Raw genomic sequence first — 19,914 nt, 5'->3', positions numbered from 1 at the left:
GTGACCCTCTCTTTTCTTCTTAATATATTCTTATTCATTAAAAGAAAGAAAAAAAAAAATCATTTTGTGACTCAATATTATAGTTATGCTCTTTGCAGACTAACTTGAAATAACTTCTTTTTTTTTTTTTTTTAATCATCCACTTTCAACTAGAATACTGAAACATTTTTTATAAAAAAAATTAAGAAAGGATTACTGAAACTTTTTATTAGAAATTTGTATATGATTTTTAGTTACTTCGTGCATTACACCGACATAGTATTAACTATTACATATATGACATATCAAAGCCAGAAAACATAGCCCGTGAAGTGATTCATATTATAGTTCACTTCTTAAAGCAATAAACCATGCCCACGATCATCAATCCAAGCCCATATAGAATTTGATTCACGGCCTTGTGTGCATTGCTTGTTTCAGCTTTAATGTGCTCGGTTACATCAAAATTACCTGCAAAATTAATCCAAAGGCAGATTACAACGTTGGAGTTTTCTTCTTTTTTTTTTTTTTTTAATCATCCACTTTCAACTAGAATACTGAAACATTTTTTATAAAAAAAATTAAGAAAGGATTACTGAAACTTTTTATTAGAAATTTGTATATGATTTTTAGTTACTTCGTGCATTACACCGACATAGTATTAACTATTACATATATGACATATCAAAGCCAGAAAACATAGCCCGTGAAGTGATTCATATTATAGTTCACTTCTTAAAGCAATAAACCATGCCCACGATCATCAATCCAAGCCCATATAGAATTTGATTCACGGCCTTGTGTGCATTGCTTGTTTCAGCTTTAATGTGCTCGGTTACATCAAAATTACCTGCAAAATTAATCCAAAGGCAGATTACAACGTTGGAGTTTTGACAATAACCAAAAGAAAAACAATGTCTTCATTTACAGGCTACCTCTTTCTGGGCCATTGCCACATGCTGCCTTAACTGTATCTCTAACATCCTGTATTGTGGCCTTATTGTAAAACTTAAAATTAAGAAAAATGTTTTCAATGCAGTTTAGCACTAGGTTTGTTTCAGTCAGGCACGGTCCATTGCAGTATTCATCGATCTTTTGAGGTGGCACTTTAAGTTTTCCGCTCTCACTGAGTCTTAGAGATTCTTCACAACTACTGTAAACCTGAGATTTTTGTCCAAATGGAATCAAACAAAACAATACCAAAATAACAAGTGAGAAATTTCCTATAAATATGTGTCACAATTTTTGTACCATGATGAGTAATAGCGTGTGCATATAAATGAAAGTTTTGCGTACATATTTATCATTGAAACATAGCAATGCTTTGGCAACAATTTGAGCCGGATCATAACCTTGAGGTACTTCATCTGCCTTCCCTGTCATGAATAGGTGCAAAAGCTCATTATCATCTTAACTGAAAACTATATATAGGTTGAGAAATCTATGTTTCTTTGTTGCATACCTAAGTCGCCGTAAAGAACAGAAACATAGGTAAGAGCCACAGCGAATAGCCAGAGTCTCACGGTCACTATTGAGATTGCCATGACAGTAGCTTATAGGCAATTTGAGACGTTGGAGGATAAATTATAAGGATGTGTGGATCAACTATTATATACCAATGCAGTGTTACGTACCAACCTTAAGTTTTGTTTAGTTTGTAAACTACTATGCCACCTAATTTTTAATACTTTGTGGACGATTTAGCTTGGCCCACAAACAGGTACAACCAAAATATTAGTAATGTACTTTGATATTGTCACCTTGTACAAATAAAAATTAAAGGAGCCCTTTTTGAAAGGAAAAGGGCAATGTTGGAGGATAAATTATAGGGATGTGTGGATCAACTATTATATACTAATGCAGTGTTACCAACCTTAAGTTATGTTTAGTTTGTAAACTACTATGCCAAGTAAATTTCTAGAATGACCCACCTAATTTTTAATACTTTGTGGACGATTTAGCTTGGCCCACAAACAGGTACAACCAAAATATTAGTAATGTACTTCGATATTGTCACCTTTTACAAATAAAAATTAAAGGAGCTCTTTTTGAAAGGAAAAAGGCAATGGTAACGGAAGCATGGCGAACTGCATTGAAAAAGAGAACAACTTGGTGTTTTTTCTTCATTTTGAGTAAACTAGGGAGTACGCCAGTAAGGGAGACGACTACGTGGGAGAGAACAGTTGGAATGCAAGTCACCAACTGTTACTTACCTAGAACTTTCTCTTGAGTGTCAAAAATCAAACCTAAAGAGTTCTCTAGTTTCAAGTTTCCTCAACAAGTGAAACCAACTTTCCATTAGTGTTAGAGTTAGAATTTTGTTCACGGCCTAATAAATAGTGTGCACAGCTCTACAGAAGCATTATAATCTAGGTTGTCAAAATCGGAATCTTATATAATAGTAGGATCGTTGAAAGTAGATAGGATCGTAAATTGTAGGATCGAATCGTGAATCTTAAGATCCTACATATTTTCAGATTTAAAGCAAAAAACACATTGATAATGACTTTGTACATGTAAATTATAAATTCATCCATAAAAAAACTATGATTTGCATCATATGACATAATTTGCATGTTATACATCGCTAAATCTATACTAATGAAACAAATATATTTAAGTTTTGACTCAATGTATCTAAAAAGTTCAATAAATGTTTAATTAGCAATCAAATACCAAAATATTTATCAAAACATATGGAAAATATTTTCCAAGTTCTAAGTTCCAAGTTTGAAATCCAAAATAAGTTAGCAAATGGAAACTAGCTAACTATAATATGAAATCCAAAAGCAAAATGAATATTAAGGTGAAGTGAACATTTAATTATTCTCATTCTAAGGTTCTTATAACCACCATCCTAAATTCCTAATCATCATCATCCATTTCATCATTAATGTAGACATTATATATTTATATACTAGAACTGCAAAAGACATAATCAAGATATAATTTCACAATCAACTATTCAAGTTATACCACCCAGCATCAATTAAAGAGCATGCTTAAAAAATTCAATCAGTCAATATACAAATATAGCTGTACAAGCATAACTGATAAAATTATATATAAAAAAAAATATTTTAGCAATATTTGAACACAAATTAGTATATTGATCAAACAAATTTAACAATATTATAGCTTAAAAGGCAGCAAAACCAACATCAAATTCTTCATTTAGAAATGAAGAAGCATTCTATCATTTTGATTACAAGTGAACTAGAAATTAGAAAACATTTGCTTAGGTTAACATAATGTTATAAAAGTAAAATAAAAAGTCATACCATCACAACATGAAGAAAAAAAAAAAAAAAAATAAAAAAAAAAACCCTTAAAGCTTCATTAAAACAAAAAATTTATCTCATAGAAAATAAAATAAAAAAACCAAAAATTTATATTTTTTTCTAGGATCAGTAGGATCCCATACGATCTTACGATCCTACACGATCTTAGTGCAATCCTAAACGTTTTACTAAGGTAGAATCGTAAAATCGTGAGATCTTACGATCTAAATTGTGATTTTGACAACCATGATTATAATGGTATCAAGAAATGACGTGACTATAATGGTATCAAAAAGTGACAAGTTGCTGTAAATAAGTAACAAGGCATTGTGAATCATGTTACCAGCATTATTTTCAAGAATTCTATAGGACCAAGTGTCATTGACTCATGGCTTGAAACAGGGTGGCTAATAAAAAAACTTCCTCATTTTTCCACAACACCCTGTCTAATGACACTACAGCTTAAGCAATAGAGAGCATTCAGTTACCAATGTTCACGTAGCAAGAACACTTTTTAGGTCATTTAGCCACATATGTCCGAAACAATTTTCTGCATCGGTGTATGGCATACTTTCATCACCACCCTCACTTGATTATCGCCATCAGCCATTAAAGTTAGAACCAAAAACAGAAGAGAATATGCATTGGCACAAATCCAGAAGCTTGCAATGAGTAAGTATAGAAACTAGGAGAATGATAAGTGTAGATTTGAAAAGGGCGGCATTGATAGACATGATAAGTGGCACCAATGCAAAAATTATAGATGCAACTGTGATTTGTGAACATATGAAATTTGTGCTTCCATTAATTCCTAAGATAAATTTACAAATAATCAAGCAAACATGTTTCAAAATGCTGTTAGAAAGAAGGGATAATCCCAACTGCATGTGAAACTCAATGAATTAGGTTGCATTTTGGCCAGTCGTCTGAGCACCTGAAATTCACTTGACAAAGCACTACTCCAATTGCCTGCCATAGATTTTATCAAAACTACTTCATTTTTCTGCTTCTATATGGGGCCAAATAGGGTAACATGTCTCTCACTACCCCAAAGAGTACTGTCCATTTTGAGCTCTTTCTTTTGATAGTCACAAGCATCAGACATGAGCAGATAAATTGGGAGAGAGGCACACACTGATGTCCAAAGGTAATCTTCTGGCCACCTGTTTCCTCCTCTGATCCAATGTCACCAGACTGGGAAACAATTTACAATTGTTTCAGCCAACCCCAAAACAACCAGATTTAAGCTGCATAAGAGAAACAGGAGACTCAGTTAATACATTCCTTGGATTATTTTTATTGATCTGACGCTAAGCAGAAACACAAAATCAATATAGAAACCGGATTGTGATCCAAATACAGCTGACAACCAAATTCCAACAAATCTTGATAAAACAGGTTTAATTAGGCAAACATACAGCCACATTGAATTGTGAATAGTATGCCAACATCCTATCTGCATGGAAGGAGTGCTAGTCAAAAATATCGCTCTATTTCAATTGAGTAAAACACAAACAGACGGCTTTTTGAACAAATAATAGCATCAGGATAACCAAGAAGACAGACACAATTCCAATTTTAGCCCCAGCGTAATGAAAGTGACTATTTGTTCATTGAGCAAATACTTTTAATACCTCCAGTGATTCCTTTTTTTCTTTACTTTTTAAATTTGACAGCCCGCTAATGTCAATGCATGAATAACAGATAAAACACGTAAGTCAAACTGATTCACCATCCCTTAACCCCCCTTACTATCAGAAAGGTAAGAGCATCACCCAAATCAGAACATGGTATCCCCCCCACTCCCACATACACCAGAAGAAGAAGAGAAAAAAGAAAAAAAGGATATCACAATTTAATTTAAGGTAAAAAAATTATTGATAATAATAACAGCACAGAAAGAATGCCAGAATAATGGAACTTAAAGTTCAATACATGAACACAAATTTGCTTAAAGACATCATTCAACCACTCAACATTCATATCTTACTGGAGACAAGTGCAACCCATCATAAAAGAAATATGAAAGAATTTGAAGAGGCAAAAATTGAGCGTCTTGCTGTGTACCTTCTCTGCACTTAATTCCACCAATACAATAAGCCCGACAGCAGCCCAATGCTTTATAGATGCATATGCCATCACAGCCACATCTCAACAAAGCAACATGGACTAATGAACCATAACAACCCTGTCCTACAAGTTAGGATTGGATTTCAAAGAGATTCCCATTTCACTAAACATCTTTACCAAATTTCGAGCTTCTTCAAAGTGGGCCAGCCGAACCAGAGTTTCCAACATTAAGTTACATGTATAAGAATCAGGAAGACAACCATTCGCTTCCATGGAGTGGAACATTTCCTTAGCTTCATCCACTCTCCCACATTCGCAAAATGCCTTGATCATAGTACTGTATGTATAGTTATCAGGATTTAAACCCGTTGTCATCATGGAATTAAAAAGCTTCTCAGCTTTCTCAAGCTTATTTAGCCTGCAAAAACTTTGAATAAGAGCATTGACCGTGAAAGTGTCTGGGTCTATTCCATTGGCTTGCATCTTTCTTAAAAGTTTAATTGATCTGGTGACATCCCCAATGATACATAAAGAGCGGATCAGTATATTATATGTGACAGCATTTGGAGTGACACCCCACTCAACCATTTCAGTGAAACAAGCAAAAGCATCCCCAATCTGGTGTACTCGACAAAGGCCATCTATTATTGAATTAAATGTGAAGATATCAGGTTTGTATCCATGTTCTAAAAGCATCATCATAAGTTCACGGGCCTTACTCATGTCTCCATCCCTGCAATACCCACTAATAAGGGTATTGAAAGTGACAATGTTAGGAGCAATTCCCCTGTGCTGCATGTCTCTGAAAGTCTCAGATGCCCTCTCCATCTTATTTTCTTTACAAAAGCAATTGATAACCATATTATAACAAAAGACATTGGATACAAGTCCATTCTTGACCATTTGATCCAAAAAACAATTCCCCTCGTCACTTCTTCCAGCCTTGTACGTAGCTTCAATTAGTGCAAGATAAGTATCAAACCCCGGCTTCACACCTCGCTCTATGAAACTTCTAAATATCTCACATGTCTCATTCAAATCTAAACCCTTTATCAGACAAGCCATTGTGATATTAAACAATGAACTGTCAGGCAAATAACCTTTTGCCCCACAACTTCTTAAAAACATGGCAGCCTCTCTTGCCATAGATTTATTTGAGAGGCAATACAGTATAGTATCATAAGCTAACTTGGACAAGACAAGCTCCCTCTTGACAAATCTTGATAACAACTCAAAAGCTTTATTAGGAGCTACACAGCGAAACACCCCATGAACCAATGATCTAATAGTAGCATCACTTGGACTCACATTCCTCTCCTTCATCATGTCTATAAGCCTGAAAGCTTCATCAACCCTTTTTGCATTACAGAACCCATCAATCAATATGGTATACGTAAACACATTCGGTGAATATCCTAAGACTTCCATCTGTTTAACTAAACGAAGCGCCTCATCCACAACACCAATCTTGCAAACCCCGTGAATTAGAATATTATATGTGAACCTATCCGGGTTGCAATTATCAGCCGTCATCTGTTGGAATTTCAAATACGCCAAGTCAAGTGAATTGGATTTCACCAACGCATCTATCACAGCATTATACAACCTTGTGGTTGGACTAAGACCCAAAAACGAAATTTGGCCAAAAACTTCAGCACAATATTTCGCCAATCCCAATCTCCCCCAACTACCAATCAATATAACAAGCAGGTCTTCCGAAACCCGGAAACCAGAATTCCTAATATCCTGAAGCAATTCAACAGACAAAACAACCGGACCATTCCGATAAAGGGTCTTAGCTAAAACACCCCGAACAGCATGATTCTTTGCAAATGAGGGGTCGATATTCGAAACCCAGATATAAAATTTCAAAGGGTGTAATGGGTTTTCTTGGTTTTGCAAGAGACTCACCACAAACTGAGGATTCAAAACGATCCTCCCCACCTTGACCTCGTGGTTTAGCAACAAAAACCAGTCTTTTCTCGAAAGAACTTGAGAAATGTATTGGTGATCAATTGGTTTAATACTCAATTTGCGTTTATGAGCTGAAATGGGAGTCTTTGAAATGGAAACTAAGTTGGGGTTTCTGAACTGAGAGTTTAGTGGAGAAGGGTTACCTCTTGAAGGAGCTTCAAAGTTAGTGAGTTCCTTGGATTTAACCTTTGATGGAGAATCCCTCTGAAGTTTGTGTTTATTCCAAGCTTCTTCGGGTAGGTTTCTGATTGCAGGTGAAGCCCTGGAAGCTAAGGAAGACTGGACTCTCATGTCCTTCGCCAAAGCGAGGAGAAAATGCAAGCCAGTTTGTTTATCAAGCTCGGACCGGTCACGTATCACTGAACCGGGTCTTCAGGATACAAATTCTCGGCTTAGAGAGTGAAGATATTTGCATTTGCTAGACTAGCCTAGACTAGAACCAAAACCAAACCAGACCCTAAAATGCGATGGAACAGTGTAAGATTCTACTTTCTACTAAGAAAATTTTATATATATATATATATATTATGTGTATTTGAACTAGCTTATAAATTAGCTTTTTATTTTTTATTTTTTTACAACTATATTTTAAAACATATTTAGCAAAAAAAAATTCAGCAAAAAGTGAAATAAGTTATTTCAAAAACACAATATATATAATCAAGAATTAAGAAAATATAATATATGAAAAATATTGTTAGCCTTAATTAATAATATATGTTAAAAAATCTTTGAAAAAAAAATAATTTTGATTTATAAAAGACAATAATTACTAAGTTTTTTATTTTGTTTTAATAAACATTACATCAAATTACAAATATATGAACAAATTCAAAGTTTTAACTTTTAACTTTTAAATTCTAACACACAAATATACTAATGTCCCAAATCAACAACATAAAGTGAATAACAATGCTTCCAACAATTTTCCAAAATGATAAGTTGGTTGTTAACAAATAAAAACACAAGCATACTCAATCATCAAAACCACTTTTTTTTTTTTGAATGTTTTCTTTCTTCAAAAGGGGTTCATGTTCATCATCATTAGGGACGGATCCAAGTGAGGGTCAAGGGGGCCTAAGCCCCCTAGTCCAATTTTTTTTTTTTTATATACTTTTATATATATAGTATATTATTTTTTTTATACTAATTAGCCTAGCATAACTAGCAATTATCCAACTAAAAAACTTAACAAAATAAATAAAACATTCACAATGGTGATTATATTTTAGCAAAAAAAGAAAAAAAAACTATTTTACCACCAAGGAACCATTTGTTATTGGAGAAGCTAAAACTACATTTTTTGCAACTATAGTAAATTGGTATAAATACCAGTTGACTGTAACAAGTTGATTATCTCTCTACTTTCAATTTAAAAACTCAAATTCTCTATTTTCTTTTTTATTTTAATGAGTTGTATATATTATTTTAAATGAAGTGGTAAAAAAATAGAACTTTTATGTTGGGTATATTGTAAAGTAAGATAGTAAAATAAATAAAATAACTTTTTGAGTTGTTAAAAGATAAATTTTTTAACACTATTACTATGAATACTCTAACTTAAAAAAAAAAAAAAAAAAAAAAAAAAAAAAAAATCTAGCCAGCCTAGTATTAAAAAAAAAAAAAAACATTATTATTATTGTAGGGTCAGGATTTGTAGCCCAAGTCCAAAAATAATAAAATTTGTAGAGCGTGGGTGATAGAGCTAGATTAATTATGGAGCTAACAATAATTGATTATGGCATGTAAGTATAAAACAACATAAAAGTATATGTAAAGACTAAGCGAGTTTGAATCTGAAGAGACTTCTGATAAATTGAATACAGGTTACAGTTCTTAAGGTTACAAATCGACCTCCCTCTCTTTTAGGAGTCATTCTTCTTTATATAACATCCTCCCCCCTCATCTCCATCGTCCACTTGTTCTTTATCTAGGTTCCTACTTGAGTGTCTGTCATGTCATGTATCTTCTCCAGCTTTTTGTGAGTGGTGGTAGATGAGGTTACCCTGTTCAGGGGTCTTCTCTACATAAATGTGGCCAGAAAAGTTGTTGCAGTGCATTTAATACTGTGGTAGCAGCTTTTCCTTTAGATATTTTCTCATTCTTATTGTCTCCAGATATATTCAAAACTTATCTTGATCAGTAGGAATGCTCGGAAGATCATTCGGACCTTCTACACGTTCGATTGATCAATACTATTCACGTCCGAGGAATAGAATCTCTTCGGACGGATGGCGACCTCTTCGGATTGTACCCATCTTTCTTTTCCGGGTATCTTTCTTCCAAATGGACCTTGCCCTTACCACTTCATTCTCTTCAGAATCACAGTAGTCCTCAAATGAGGCCCTAGGCCCACTACGTTAGATTGGGCCTCTCCCCCCACAATTATTATTTTTTTTTGTTAGTAGATGATTGCATCTTAATATATTAAAAAAATAATATATTATTAGCATAATTAGCAATTATCCAACTAAAAAACTTAACAAAAATAATAAAAACATTCACAATGGTGATTATATTTTTGCAAAAAAAAAAAAAACTATTTTACCACCAAAGAACCATTTGTTATTGGAGAAGCTAAAACTACATTTTTTGCAACTACAGTAAATTGGTGTAAATACTAGTTGACTGTAGCAAGTTGATTATCTCTCTACTTTCAATTTAAAAACTCAAATTCTCTTTTTTCTTTTATTATTTTAATGAGTTGTGTATATTATTTCAAATGAAGTGGTAAAAAAATAAAACTTTTTATGTTTGGTATATTGTAAAGTGAGATAGTAAAATAAATAAAGTAACTTTTTGAGGTGTTAAAAGATAAATTTTTTAACACTATTACTATGAATACTCTAAATTTAAAATAAATAAATAAAATTCTAACCAGCCAAGTATTAAAAAAAAAAAAACATTATTATTATTATTATTATTTCCTTGTTAGTAAATGATTGCATCTTAATATATTAAGAAATAATGATTTTGTGTATTTATAATTTGTTAATACTATATGGATGCCTTTTGGAGTTTTGTTTTTTCTTTATACACTAGCCCCCTCTAACTTGAAATTCTAGGTCCGTATTTGATTATCATAAATAACATTCTCATCTACATCATTACTGGCATCCAAATTATCCATAGGAAAATCATCAAAATCTCTTCATGCATTTTAAGGTTCATTGGAATCACAACAATATAAATTTCTACTTTGAAACCCACTTATAATTTTCATTTTCTTGAGCATATATTAAAGACACTAGCACGTAACCCGTGCTATCGCACGAGAATGGATATATTATAAATCATGAGTTTATTCTTGTTTAAAAGACTTAGTTAAGTCTAAATTTATATTATTAACCAGAAATTTTATTAACAAAACTTAGCAGTATATATATACACTATTGGTCAATTTCTTTTTTGTCTTTTTGGGTTTATCACAAGGAGGATAGAATTAGATAAAATAATAAAAAATATATATTGCATTTTATTATTTAAGTGATGCTATTGGACCTTTTTAAAGGAAACTAAATGTAAAACTTAAAGTAATCGGAAAGAAACTGTTTTCCCTAAGTTAATTTTTTCAATCCTCATAAATATTTAGATTCATGATTTTTAAAAATTTGTACTTTCATCAAGCCACTAAACCGCATGATGAAAAAGAGACAGGAATAATAATGAAGTCTATACTATCATCAATCAAATACAATTAGTTCATATTAATCTTCTCCAAAAATTGCTAAATCCATCAACTCCTTTGGCTTTGGAACTGAACAATGTAATCAGTGAACCATCCAAAACCCCATGAACCATGGCTACCCCTTCCCTTTTTCTTGCCAGCAAACTCAAAGCAAAGTCTCTAGCAAATGCAAAACTCAAATCTCTGGCTATATCTTATAACCTTCCTGTTGGAATCTCATATACCGTCCGAAAATTAATGTTACCATCAGTAAGAGTACAAAGAGAGTCATCATAAGCATATTCAAAGGGAATTTGAAGTGAAACTTCAATTAAAATATCCTAAACTGATTATCATAATATAATAACATGATATAGAGATTCTATATTAATTTGAAGAAGGCAATTATAGCAAAACAATGACTTTTCTATCACTAAGACCATTTCCCATCTTTATTGCAGCCGTTGCTGCTACATCAGATGAAATCCCTACCAAAAACAAACATGCTCTCACATTCACCACAGAATTTGAAAACCAAAAAGTCCAGCAAGTAGCAACTAAGAACTTCAGAAATTATGTGTTTAACCAATGAAATGAGTAAAGACTTTTTTTAGTTGAGGATTGAAAAAAGGGGCAACTATGGCTACCAAAACTTTTGGAATAAAATCTTAATATAATTAAATCAATGAGTTTAGCATAAAACTCCCAAAAGAGAAAATAATACTATTGATAATTCGATTCTAACTCTTTATTTAATATAACGGTGTTACCAGATGTGGTTGGTGTATTGGAATCTATTGGAGTCATTGAAATATTCACCTCCAACACACAACAAGTTTTACACAGTTGCACCATCAAATCTTGTACCTTGAAAAATTACAAAATCCATGACTAAATCTCCTTCATATCATGTTCTATTTTTTATGCATTCTATTAGAGATAGAAAGAGACTCGCCAAATTTTGTCATAAGCAGAAGAATTGTTAGTGTATTGTGTTGTAAGATAGATTGGTAAACAGCCTATTGGGAAGATTTCTATGACAACTACTTGGGTATCACCATAACCAATGACCCTATGGTACAATAATGGAGAATGAGGAATCAATAATCATAACAATTCATTTTGCAAGGAAAATAAAAAGGTTTTTTTTTTTTTTTTGTTTGCTAATAATACTTACTGTAACAGCATCTATTTACAATATCAAATTACAATAGTTACAATACAACTTAAGAGATGAATGCAATAGAAAGTAAAGTACACCAAATCAAGAATAAAGCATAATTTTAAAAGTTATAGCAGAACTATTAGCTACAAATCAAGAAGATAATGAAGAATATATATGTACATCTCAAAGTGGCTAGGATCAAAACATGTGCATATCTCTAATTTAAGCTTCTATTAAGGTTAACACAATTGGTAACACTGTGGAAAAAATATATATAGTGTCTTCCAAACTTAAGACTGTCACCATTCATCTCTTCAAAAAAAGGAAAAGAAAGGCATGATTGTGTTTCTTTTTCTCTCCCTAGTAGGTTATTCTTGCATTTCATTATAGTATTTGTAAATCATAAGCTCATAAAATAGTGGCCTTCGAAATTCTAGAAACTGTATTACAAAAAGTTACCATTGTGAAACCTACAATTGGTACACTCCTCCATGGATCTCAATCAAAAAATACATTTGAGTAGTTCAAGGTATTTTAAATATTGCAAGAATTAATTAGTCAAACTTCACAGAGCAAATGACAAATATAATAAATGAGCAAGTAAAACCTAATATGTGACCCCTTCTTTTGATTCAAAATGTTGTATTGCTAAAGCACATCCTTGAGAATTCCATTACTCATCTATAGAAAATCAGCCCACTGCCTTCTTTTTATCTCTTCATTGGGTTGCAAAGCAAAATTCTCAGTAAAAACTCAAGAACTAACACCAGGGGGTGGGTACACGCACATATGAAAAATTATGTGAACTATAAAAATCAACAATTATAGTACATGAAACACTATGCTAGAGACCACAAACTAAATATACAAAACTGGCTTGAAATTGAGTAAAAACCTCACAAACACAAATAAGTCAAATTGATTACAAAGTATAGTGAACAAAAATTTGAGGAGAATTCCAACCTTCTATAAGGTTGCTGGAAAAAGGGTAAAAAAAAAAAATTAAGGCAATTCCAAATTTCCAACAATTTTAAGGACTAATCTATAAAATAGAATGATACCACATAAATTAAGCCAAAGATGCAAAACGATGAAAATATATATATCAATAGAGACATATATCAATAGAGAAACAATAATAAAATTAAATATCAAGAAGAAAAATAACAAAGGCAATCAGAGAAAATGCGGTTCAATCTACAAAAACTCGGTAATTAACATAAAAAATCCAATAATTTTACTTAAAAAAATTATAAATAACTGTACTCTCAGTAATCAACATTTTTTTTCTTTTCTTTTGACAATGATTCAACAAACATAGATCTGCACAAAAGCATAAATCAATTCAAACTTTAGGGGCTGACCAAAAAAAGCACAAACCTAACAAAAATTTAATCAATATAACAATCGAACAAAACAGAACTCAAGAAATTGAAAAAATAAATGGGAGATTAGGGAAAAAGGTAGCCAAACCTTAAACCATGCGGCAAAACAGTATTTAACAAAATCTTTATTATCTATCTATTTTTTTCTATTAAAAAAATGCAGTAAATAATTCCAGTGAAACCATAATTTCACTTTGAGAGAAATCATCAATAAATTTACACTCAACAGTAATCAACAAAACATAAAGGCAAACAAAAAAAGTGCAAACCTAACAAAAATCTGCCAAACAAAAATAAAATCTAACCAATACAACAATCGAAGAAAACTTCACTCAATAAATTGAAAAAAAATAAATGGGAAATTAAGGTAACAGATAGCCGAAAATAAAAAGAAGAACCCTATTAAGGGACATAAGTTATCCCACAATTGTATTATGACTATTTGATAATTTTGTAAGAGCTAAAACAATAATATAGAAAAATTAAATAACCACAATTTTCATCAATCAAATATTGTCAAAAGCATAAATGGATAACAAACGAAATCTAGGTCCAGCACTTCATAAAATGGGAACTAATACGCACCTGCTTTTCCAACTTCAACACAAAACTATCAAAAGCATAGATTATTTTGTATGAGCAATACACACATAAGTAGTACTTATTATTCTATAATGTAAATGCTACAAACTAACTAAATAAATTATGAAATATGTAAAAGCAGACCAAAATTTTTTCTCTAGTAGGTTGCTTTATCTCTTGAGATAAAGAATATACTTATATATATATATATATATATAACAATTAGAGTTAACTTGCACAATTGCTGATTTTTTTTTTTTTTTTGAGGGAGAACAATGGCTGAACTACAAAAAAAAAAAAAAAAAAAAAAAAAAATCTAGCCAGCCTAGTATTAAAAAAAAAAAAAAACATTATTATTATTGTAGGGTCAGGATTTGTAGCCCAAGTCCAAAAACAATAAAATTTGTAGAGCGTGGGTGATAGAGCTAGATTAATTATGGAGCTAACAATAATTGATTATGGCATGTAAGTATAAAACAGCATAAAAGTATATGTAAAGACTAAGCGAGTTTGAATCTGAAGAGACTTCTGATAAATTGAATACAGGTTACAGTTCTTAAGGTTACAAATCGACCTCCCTCTCTTTTAGGAGTCATTCTTCTTTATATAACATCCTCCCCCCTCATCTCCATCGTCCACTTGTTCTTTATCTAGGTTCCTACTTGAGTGCCTGTCATGTCATGTATCTTCTCCAAATTTTTGTGAGTGGTGGTAGATGAAGTTACCCTGTTCAGGAGTCTTCTCTACATAAATGCGGCCAGAAAAGTTGTTGCAGTGCATTTAATACTGTGGTAGCAGCTTTTCCTTTAGATATTTTCTCATTCTTATCGTCTCCAGATATATTCAAAACTTATCTTGATCAGTAGGAATGCTCGGAAGATCATTCGGACCTTCTACACGTTCGATTGATCAATACTATTCGCGTCCGAGGAATAAAATCTCTTCGGACGGATGGCGACCTCTTCGGATTGTACCCATCTTTCTTTTCCGGGTATCTTTCTTCCAAATGGACCTTGCCCTTACCACTTCCTTCTCTTCAGAATCACAGTAGTCCTCAAATGGGGCCCTAGGCCCACTACGTTAGATTGGGCCTCTCCCCCCACAATTATTTTTCTTTTTGTTAGTAGATGATTGCATCTTAATATATTAAAAAATAATATATTATTAGCATAACTAGCAATTATCCAACTAAAAAACTTAACAAAAATAATAAAAACATTCACAATGGTGATTATATTTTTGCAAAAAAAAAAAAAACTATTTTACCACCAAAGAACCATTTGTTATTGGAGAAGCTAAAACTACATTTTTTGCAACTACAGTAAATTGGTGTAAATACTAGTTGATTGTAGCAAGTTGATTATCTCTCTACTTTCAATTTAAAAACTCAAATTCTCTTTTTTCTTTTATTATTTTAATGAGTTGTGTATATTATTTCAAATGAAGTGGTAAAAAAATAAAACTTTTTATGTTTGGTATATTGTAAAGTGAGATAGTAAAATAAATAAAGTAACTTTTTGAGGTGTTAAAAGATAAATTTTTTAACACTATTACTATGAATACTCTAAATTTAAAATAAATAAAAAAAATTCTAACCAGCCTAGTATTAAAAAAAAAAAAAAAAACATTATTATTGTGGGGCCCGTGGGCCTGATAGCCTCGGCCCATCGGGTAGCAGGCCCAAGGCCCATGCCGAGGAACACTGACTATTCAAGGCTAAATTGGGGAAAGCCTCTTTTCCCAATCCACGTCGAGAACCTCCTCATCCTCGGCCTGACAAGGGTGATTTTCGGGAAAGACCAGGCCCAAAGTAAGCTGTCACCCTCGCATTTAATGCATTCACCTAACCCCCTCGGCCGCATTAATGGGGATATAACCCCTTAGCAGGGCAACGTTGATCAGAGTGAACCACTCGAGTAGTGATAAGGCCTCTGATGGGACGGACGGCCAGAAGAGAGGCAAATGAATGATCAACAGATGGAATAAGGAGATAGGAAGATGAAAACTATATAAGGAAAGCAAGTAAAGTAAAAAAGAGAGGGGGGGGAAAAAGAGAAGCAAAAGGCCTCCTCGGCCATGGGCCGAGGAGCATCCTCCTAGTTGTAAAGAAACTCTAAGTATCTTTTTATAAATAAGAGTTGATGCTTGATGAACGACGGCCAGCGCCTAAACCTTTAACCCACTCTCTATAAATTTATTGTTTGGGCTTGTTGGGCTGAAAACCCATTCGTACTCAGGGTCAATCCAAATTGAGTCCCTACAATTATTATTATTATTATTTCCTTGTTAGTAAATGATTGCATCTTAATATATTAAGAAATAATGATTTTGTGTATTTATAATTTGTTAATACTATATGGATGCCTTTTGGAGTTTTGTTTTTTCTTTATACACTAGCCCCCTCTAACTTGAAATTCTGGGTCCGTATTTGATTATCATAAATAACATTCTCATCTACATCATTACTGGCATCCAAATTATCCATAGGAAAATCATCAAAATCTCTTCATGCATTTTAAGGTTCATTGGAATCATAACAATATAAATTTCTACTTTGAAACTCACTTATAATTTTCATTTTCTTGAGCATATATCAAAGACAAGTGGCCACTCATGTTGTGAAAGTGGAACAACTACACTCTCTTCTTCAACTATGCACTCATCATGTAAAAAGATGTCATCCCAAGAAATATTTGTGGTTTGAGTTAATGATTTTTTTTTAATTTGTGGCAAAAATGCAAAACTGACCCTCTAACTTTTACATTTTTTTCATTTTAGTTCTCTAACTTTTGGTTTTGTCAATTTAGTCCTTTAACTTTCAATTCTGTTCAATGCAGGACTCCGTTACAACTTAATTAGTGGTTGCCGTTAGAATTCCTAAAACGATGCCGTTTTGCATTTTTTTTTTTTAAAAAAAATTGAAATTAAAAGAAAATAAGAAAAATTTGAAAAAAAAAAAAAGAAAAAAAAAAAGAAAGAAAACATTTAAGGGGAACGATGTCATTGTTCCCCTTCCCCTGCAAAGCAATGATGCAGTTTGGTTGTAGAGATTATTTAGATTTTGATACTTACAAATGTTGCTTTACTTTTTTATGCATTGAAAATGAAGGGTCTGTGCGGATTTTGATTTTGGTGATCTACTCGACTGTTTATCTTTTCTGTACAGTGGGTCGTTGTTGTAGTTGTATCAACCTCTTCTAAACTCATCCAACTCTCTCTCAGAGCTCTCAGATCCTTATTTTTCATGTACAATCTTTTTGACTATACACCTTATATATCCATCTCCCCCTAAAAACCCACTTCAAAAACACACATATCAATCTCATCAAAGTTTCAACCCTAAATATCCAAAAACCATGAGTTTCTCACCCACAAACAAAACTGATGATGTTCAGATCCTCCAAACCCAGATTCTCCCTAATTTCCTTCAAAGTGTGAATCTTAAATACGTGAAAACATTTGGGTATTCTTCAAGTCTTTGTTTTGATTTCAGGGGAAGGGAATGTTTTCTTCTTCTTCTTCTTTAGATTTTTCTTATTTTCTTTTAATTCCAAATAAAAAAAAATTGTAAAACAGCGTCGTTTCAAGAGTTCTAACGGCAGCCACTAATTGAGTTGTAACAGAGTCTTGCATTGACAAAAATTGAAAGTTAGAGGATAAAATTGACAAAATTGAAAGTTAGAAAACTGAAATGAAAAAAAGTAAAAGTTAGAGGATCAATTTTGCATTTTTGTCTTTTTTTTTTTTTTTTTTTTTTTTTTTTTTTTTTTTTTTTGAGTTATACATGAAAAACATCAAGTCATTCATTTTCTTTTGTTGCATATGGTTTCGTATTTTATGTGTACCTACAAACATTATAAATTTAAGGGTAAATTCCTCTAATATGCCTTGAGGTTTAGGCTAATACCAAACAGGCCCAAGACATTTCAAAATTGACTAATTTGATTCCTAAAGACAGCTTAATCCCTAACATTGTTAGCCTTCATTACTCATCTCTCTCTCTCTCTCTCTCTCTCTCTCTCTCTCTCTCTCTCTCTCTCTCTCAAGCCTATTTGCTCACCCTTTCATTGTCTCTTTTTCTTCTCTTAGGCAACGATAGTGGCGCATGGGTTAGTGGTTTGAGTTGGTTGTGGGTCATGGTTTTGGATTGTTGGTGGTGGGCTTCAATGTGTGGTGGGTTTGTTATGGGTTTTTGAGTTTTATTTTTTATTTGGGTTTTGTAGCCGACAATGGTTTTTGGTGGTGGTGGTGGTGGTGGGTTCCAATATGTGGTGGACTTACAAGGGGGGTTGTAGTTTGCTATAGGTTTTCTGGATTTGGGTTTTGTTGGAGGATTTGGGTTTTGTTGCTGTGGTTTTGGTTGGGTTTTGCGACCAGTGGTGGTGATAGTTGGTTTCAATATGGAGTAGATTTGCAATGGGGTGGTTGTGGGTTTCGATGTGATAGTAGGATGCTATGATTTTTTGGATTTGAGTTTTGTTGTTTTGGGTTTTGACAGGGGTAAAATTGGATTGTTAGTTGATTATGATGGAGGTTATGGCAGGTCTGAGTTTAGAGAGAGAGGGGGACGATTGAAGAGAGAATGATTTCAGAGGCTTATAGTCTTTTGTCATTGGTTAACTTTGGTTGTGTTTTGAGAAGATGAGAATGTTCTTTGGTTGCTTTATGGACGAAAGAGGAGAGAGTCACAGAGAATAGAAAGAGAATAATGAAGGGTAACAATGTTTAGGGATCAAGTTGACATTAGGAACCAAATTAGTCAGTTTTGAAATGTCATGGACCTAGTTGGTGGCATTAACCCAAATCTCAGAGTATGTTAATGGAATTTACCATAAATTTAATAAAAAAACTCTTGAAATAATAACAAAGTTTTGATAACGAAACACTTCATTAAAATTGTATATTACAGTTTAGTTTTTCCATTACCATATCAGATGCACTCTAGCAGTACTTGGCAATCTATTGGAGTGCATTTGTAAACTATAACAACGGTTAGATTGCTACATCATCTAAAATTTCATTTCATTTCACAGTTTAGAATTTATTTCTTGAATGTAACAGTATACATATTACCACATTATTTAAAATTTTTAATAATATAACAATTTATACACCTTTAGATTTGTAAAATATATTATATAGACGAAATGGAGAAGATCCTTAATCCTTATGACTAAAAAAATAAAAATATTAACATTTTTTAAAGAGCAAAACTTAAGTACAATTTCTTAGGTGCTAACTTTAAATTCCCCAATTGAATTCAACCACATGATTGTATTGAGGTTAAAGAAATTGAGGTTGCAAAGAAGGAAAAAAATTGACATTTATTGTGAATTTGTGATGAGTGCGGCTGGACCAAACTCTTAGGCCCTGTTTGGATTTTTTTTTTTCATCACTCATCATTCCTCACTCAATTTTCATCACTCATCGCTCATCACTTAAAATACCCCAACTCCCTACACGAAGTCTGTTTGACACCATCACTCAACTTGTCATCACTCAAAATTTTCAACTATTTGTGGGTCCCATACCTATAACTTGGTGCAGCTTTTACTTTTTTTTTTTTCCCCTTTAACCCCTAGTACCCAAACTCATTAAGCCCAGTGGAAAAAAAAAAAAAAAAACCTTAATGAAGAAGACCAAGACGTAGCGTGAAAGGAAAAAGAAAATAAATAAGAAAAAGAAGCCACCTAGTGTGAAAGGAAAAAGAAAAAAAAGAAGATGAAGACACCGAACTCAGTGAAGAAAAAAAAAAGGGGTCAAAAGTTGTGACTGACTCTGACTCTAGGATCCACTATGTAGTTTTAATTA

The 19,914-nt window shown here is 32.6% G+C and overlaps 2 protein-coding genes across 3 annotated transcripts; both read right to left on the bottom strand.

Annotated features, from left to right (window-relative positions):
* Positions 1-560: 560 nt before the first annotated feature.
* LOC111988153 (uncharacterized) lies at positions 561-1,711 on the bottom strand. 2 transcript variants are annotated; one of them, XM_024019921.2, is made up of 4 exons: positions 1,442-1,711; positions 1,231-1,355; positions 915-1,140; positions 561-829 (listed from the first exon to the last, which is right to left on the bottom strand). In XM_024019921.2, exons 1-4 carry the CDS (start codon positions 1,521-1,523, stop codon positions 708-710), a joined length of 555 nt encoding a protein of 184 aa, XP_023875689.2. In that variant the 5' UTR covers positions 1,524-1,711; the 3' UTR covers positions 561-707. The 2 variants fall into 2 exon arrangements, with proteins under 2 accessions (XP_023875689.2, XP_023875690.2); XM_024019922.2 differs by having other exon boundaries at positions 1,276-1,355; positions 1,442-1,682.
* Positions 1,712-3,933: 2,222 nt separating this feature from the next.
* Positions 3,934-7,774, bottom strand: LOC111988150 (putative pentatricopeptide repeat-containing protein At3g16890, mitochondrial). The gene is made up of 2 exons (XM_024019919.2): positions 5,328-7,774; positions 3,934-4,507 (listed from the first exon to the last, which is right to left on the bottom strand). The coding sequence occupies exon 1, from the start codon at positions 7,593-7,595 to the stop codon at positions 5,454-5,456; it is 2,142 nt and encodes a 713-aa protein (XP_023875687.2). The 5' UTR covers positions 7,596-7,774; the 3' UTR covers positions 3,934-4,507; positions 5,328-5,453.
* Positions 7,775-19,914: the final 12,140 nt, after the last annotated feature.

Source organism: Quercus suber, unplaced genomic scaffold (genome assembly GCF_002906115.3).
Source record: "Quercus suber isolate HL8 unplaced genomic scaffold, Cork oak 2.0 scaffold_728, whole genome shotgun sequence".
In the NCBI taxonomy this organism is placed as follows: domain Eukaryota; kingdom Viridiplantae; phylum Streptophyta; class Magnoliopsida; order Fagales; family Fagaceae; genus Quercus; species Quercus suber.
This window is presented reverse-complemented; position numbering and strand designations above follow the sequence as displayed.

Coding starts and splice junctions, on each gene's coding strand:
- LOC111988153 (XM_024019921.2), bottom strand. CDS start 1,523: ATGGCAATCTCAATAGTGACCGTGAGACTCTGGCTATTCGCTGTGGCT. Junction 1,141..1,230: donor ACACGCTATTACTCATCATG/GTACAAAAATTG, acceptor CAAAAATCTCAG/GTTTACAGTAGTTGTGAAGA. Junction 830..914: donor TGGCAATGGCCCAGAAAGAG/GTAGCCTGTAAA, acceptor TTAATTTTGCAG/GTAATTTTGATGTAACCGAG.
- LOC111988150 (XM_024019919.2), bottom strand. CDS start 7,595: ATGAGAGTCCAGTCTTCCTTAGCTTCCAGGGCTTCACCTGCAATCAGA.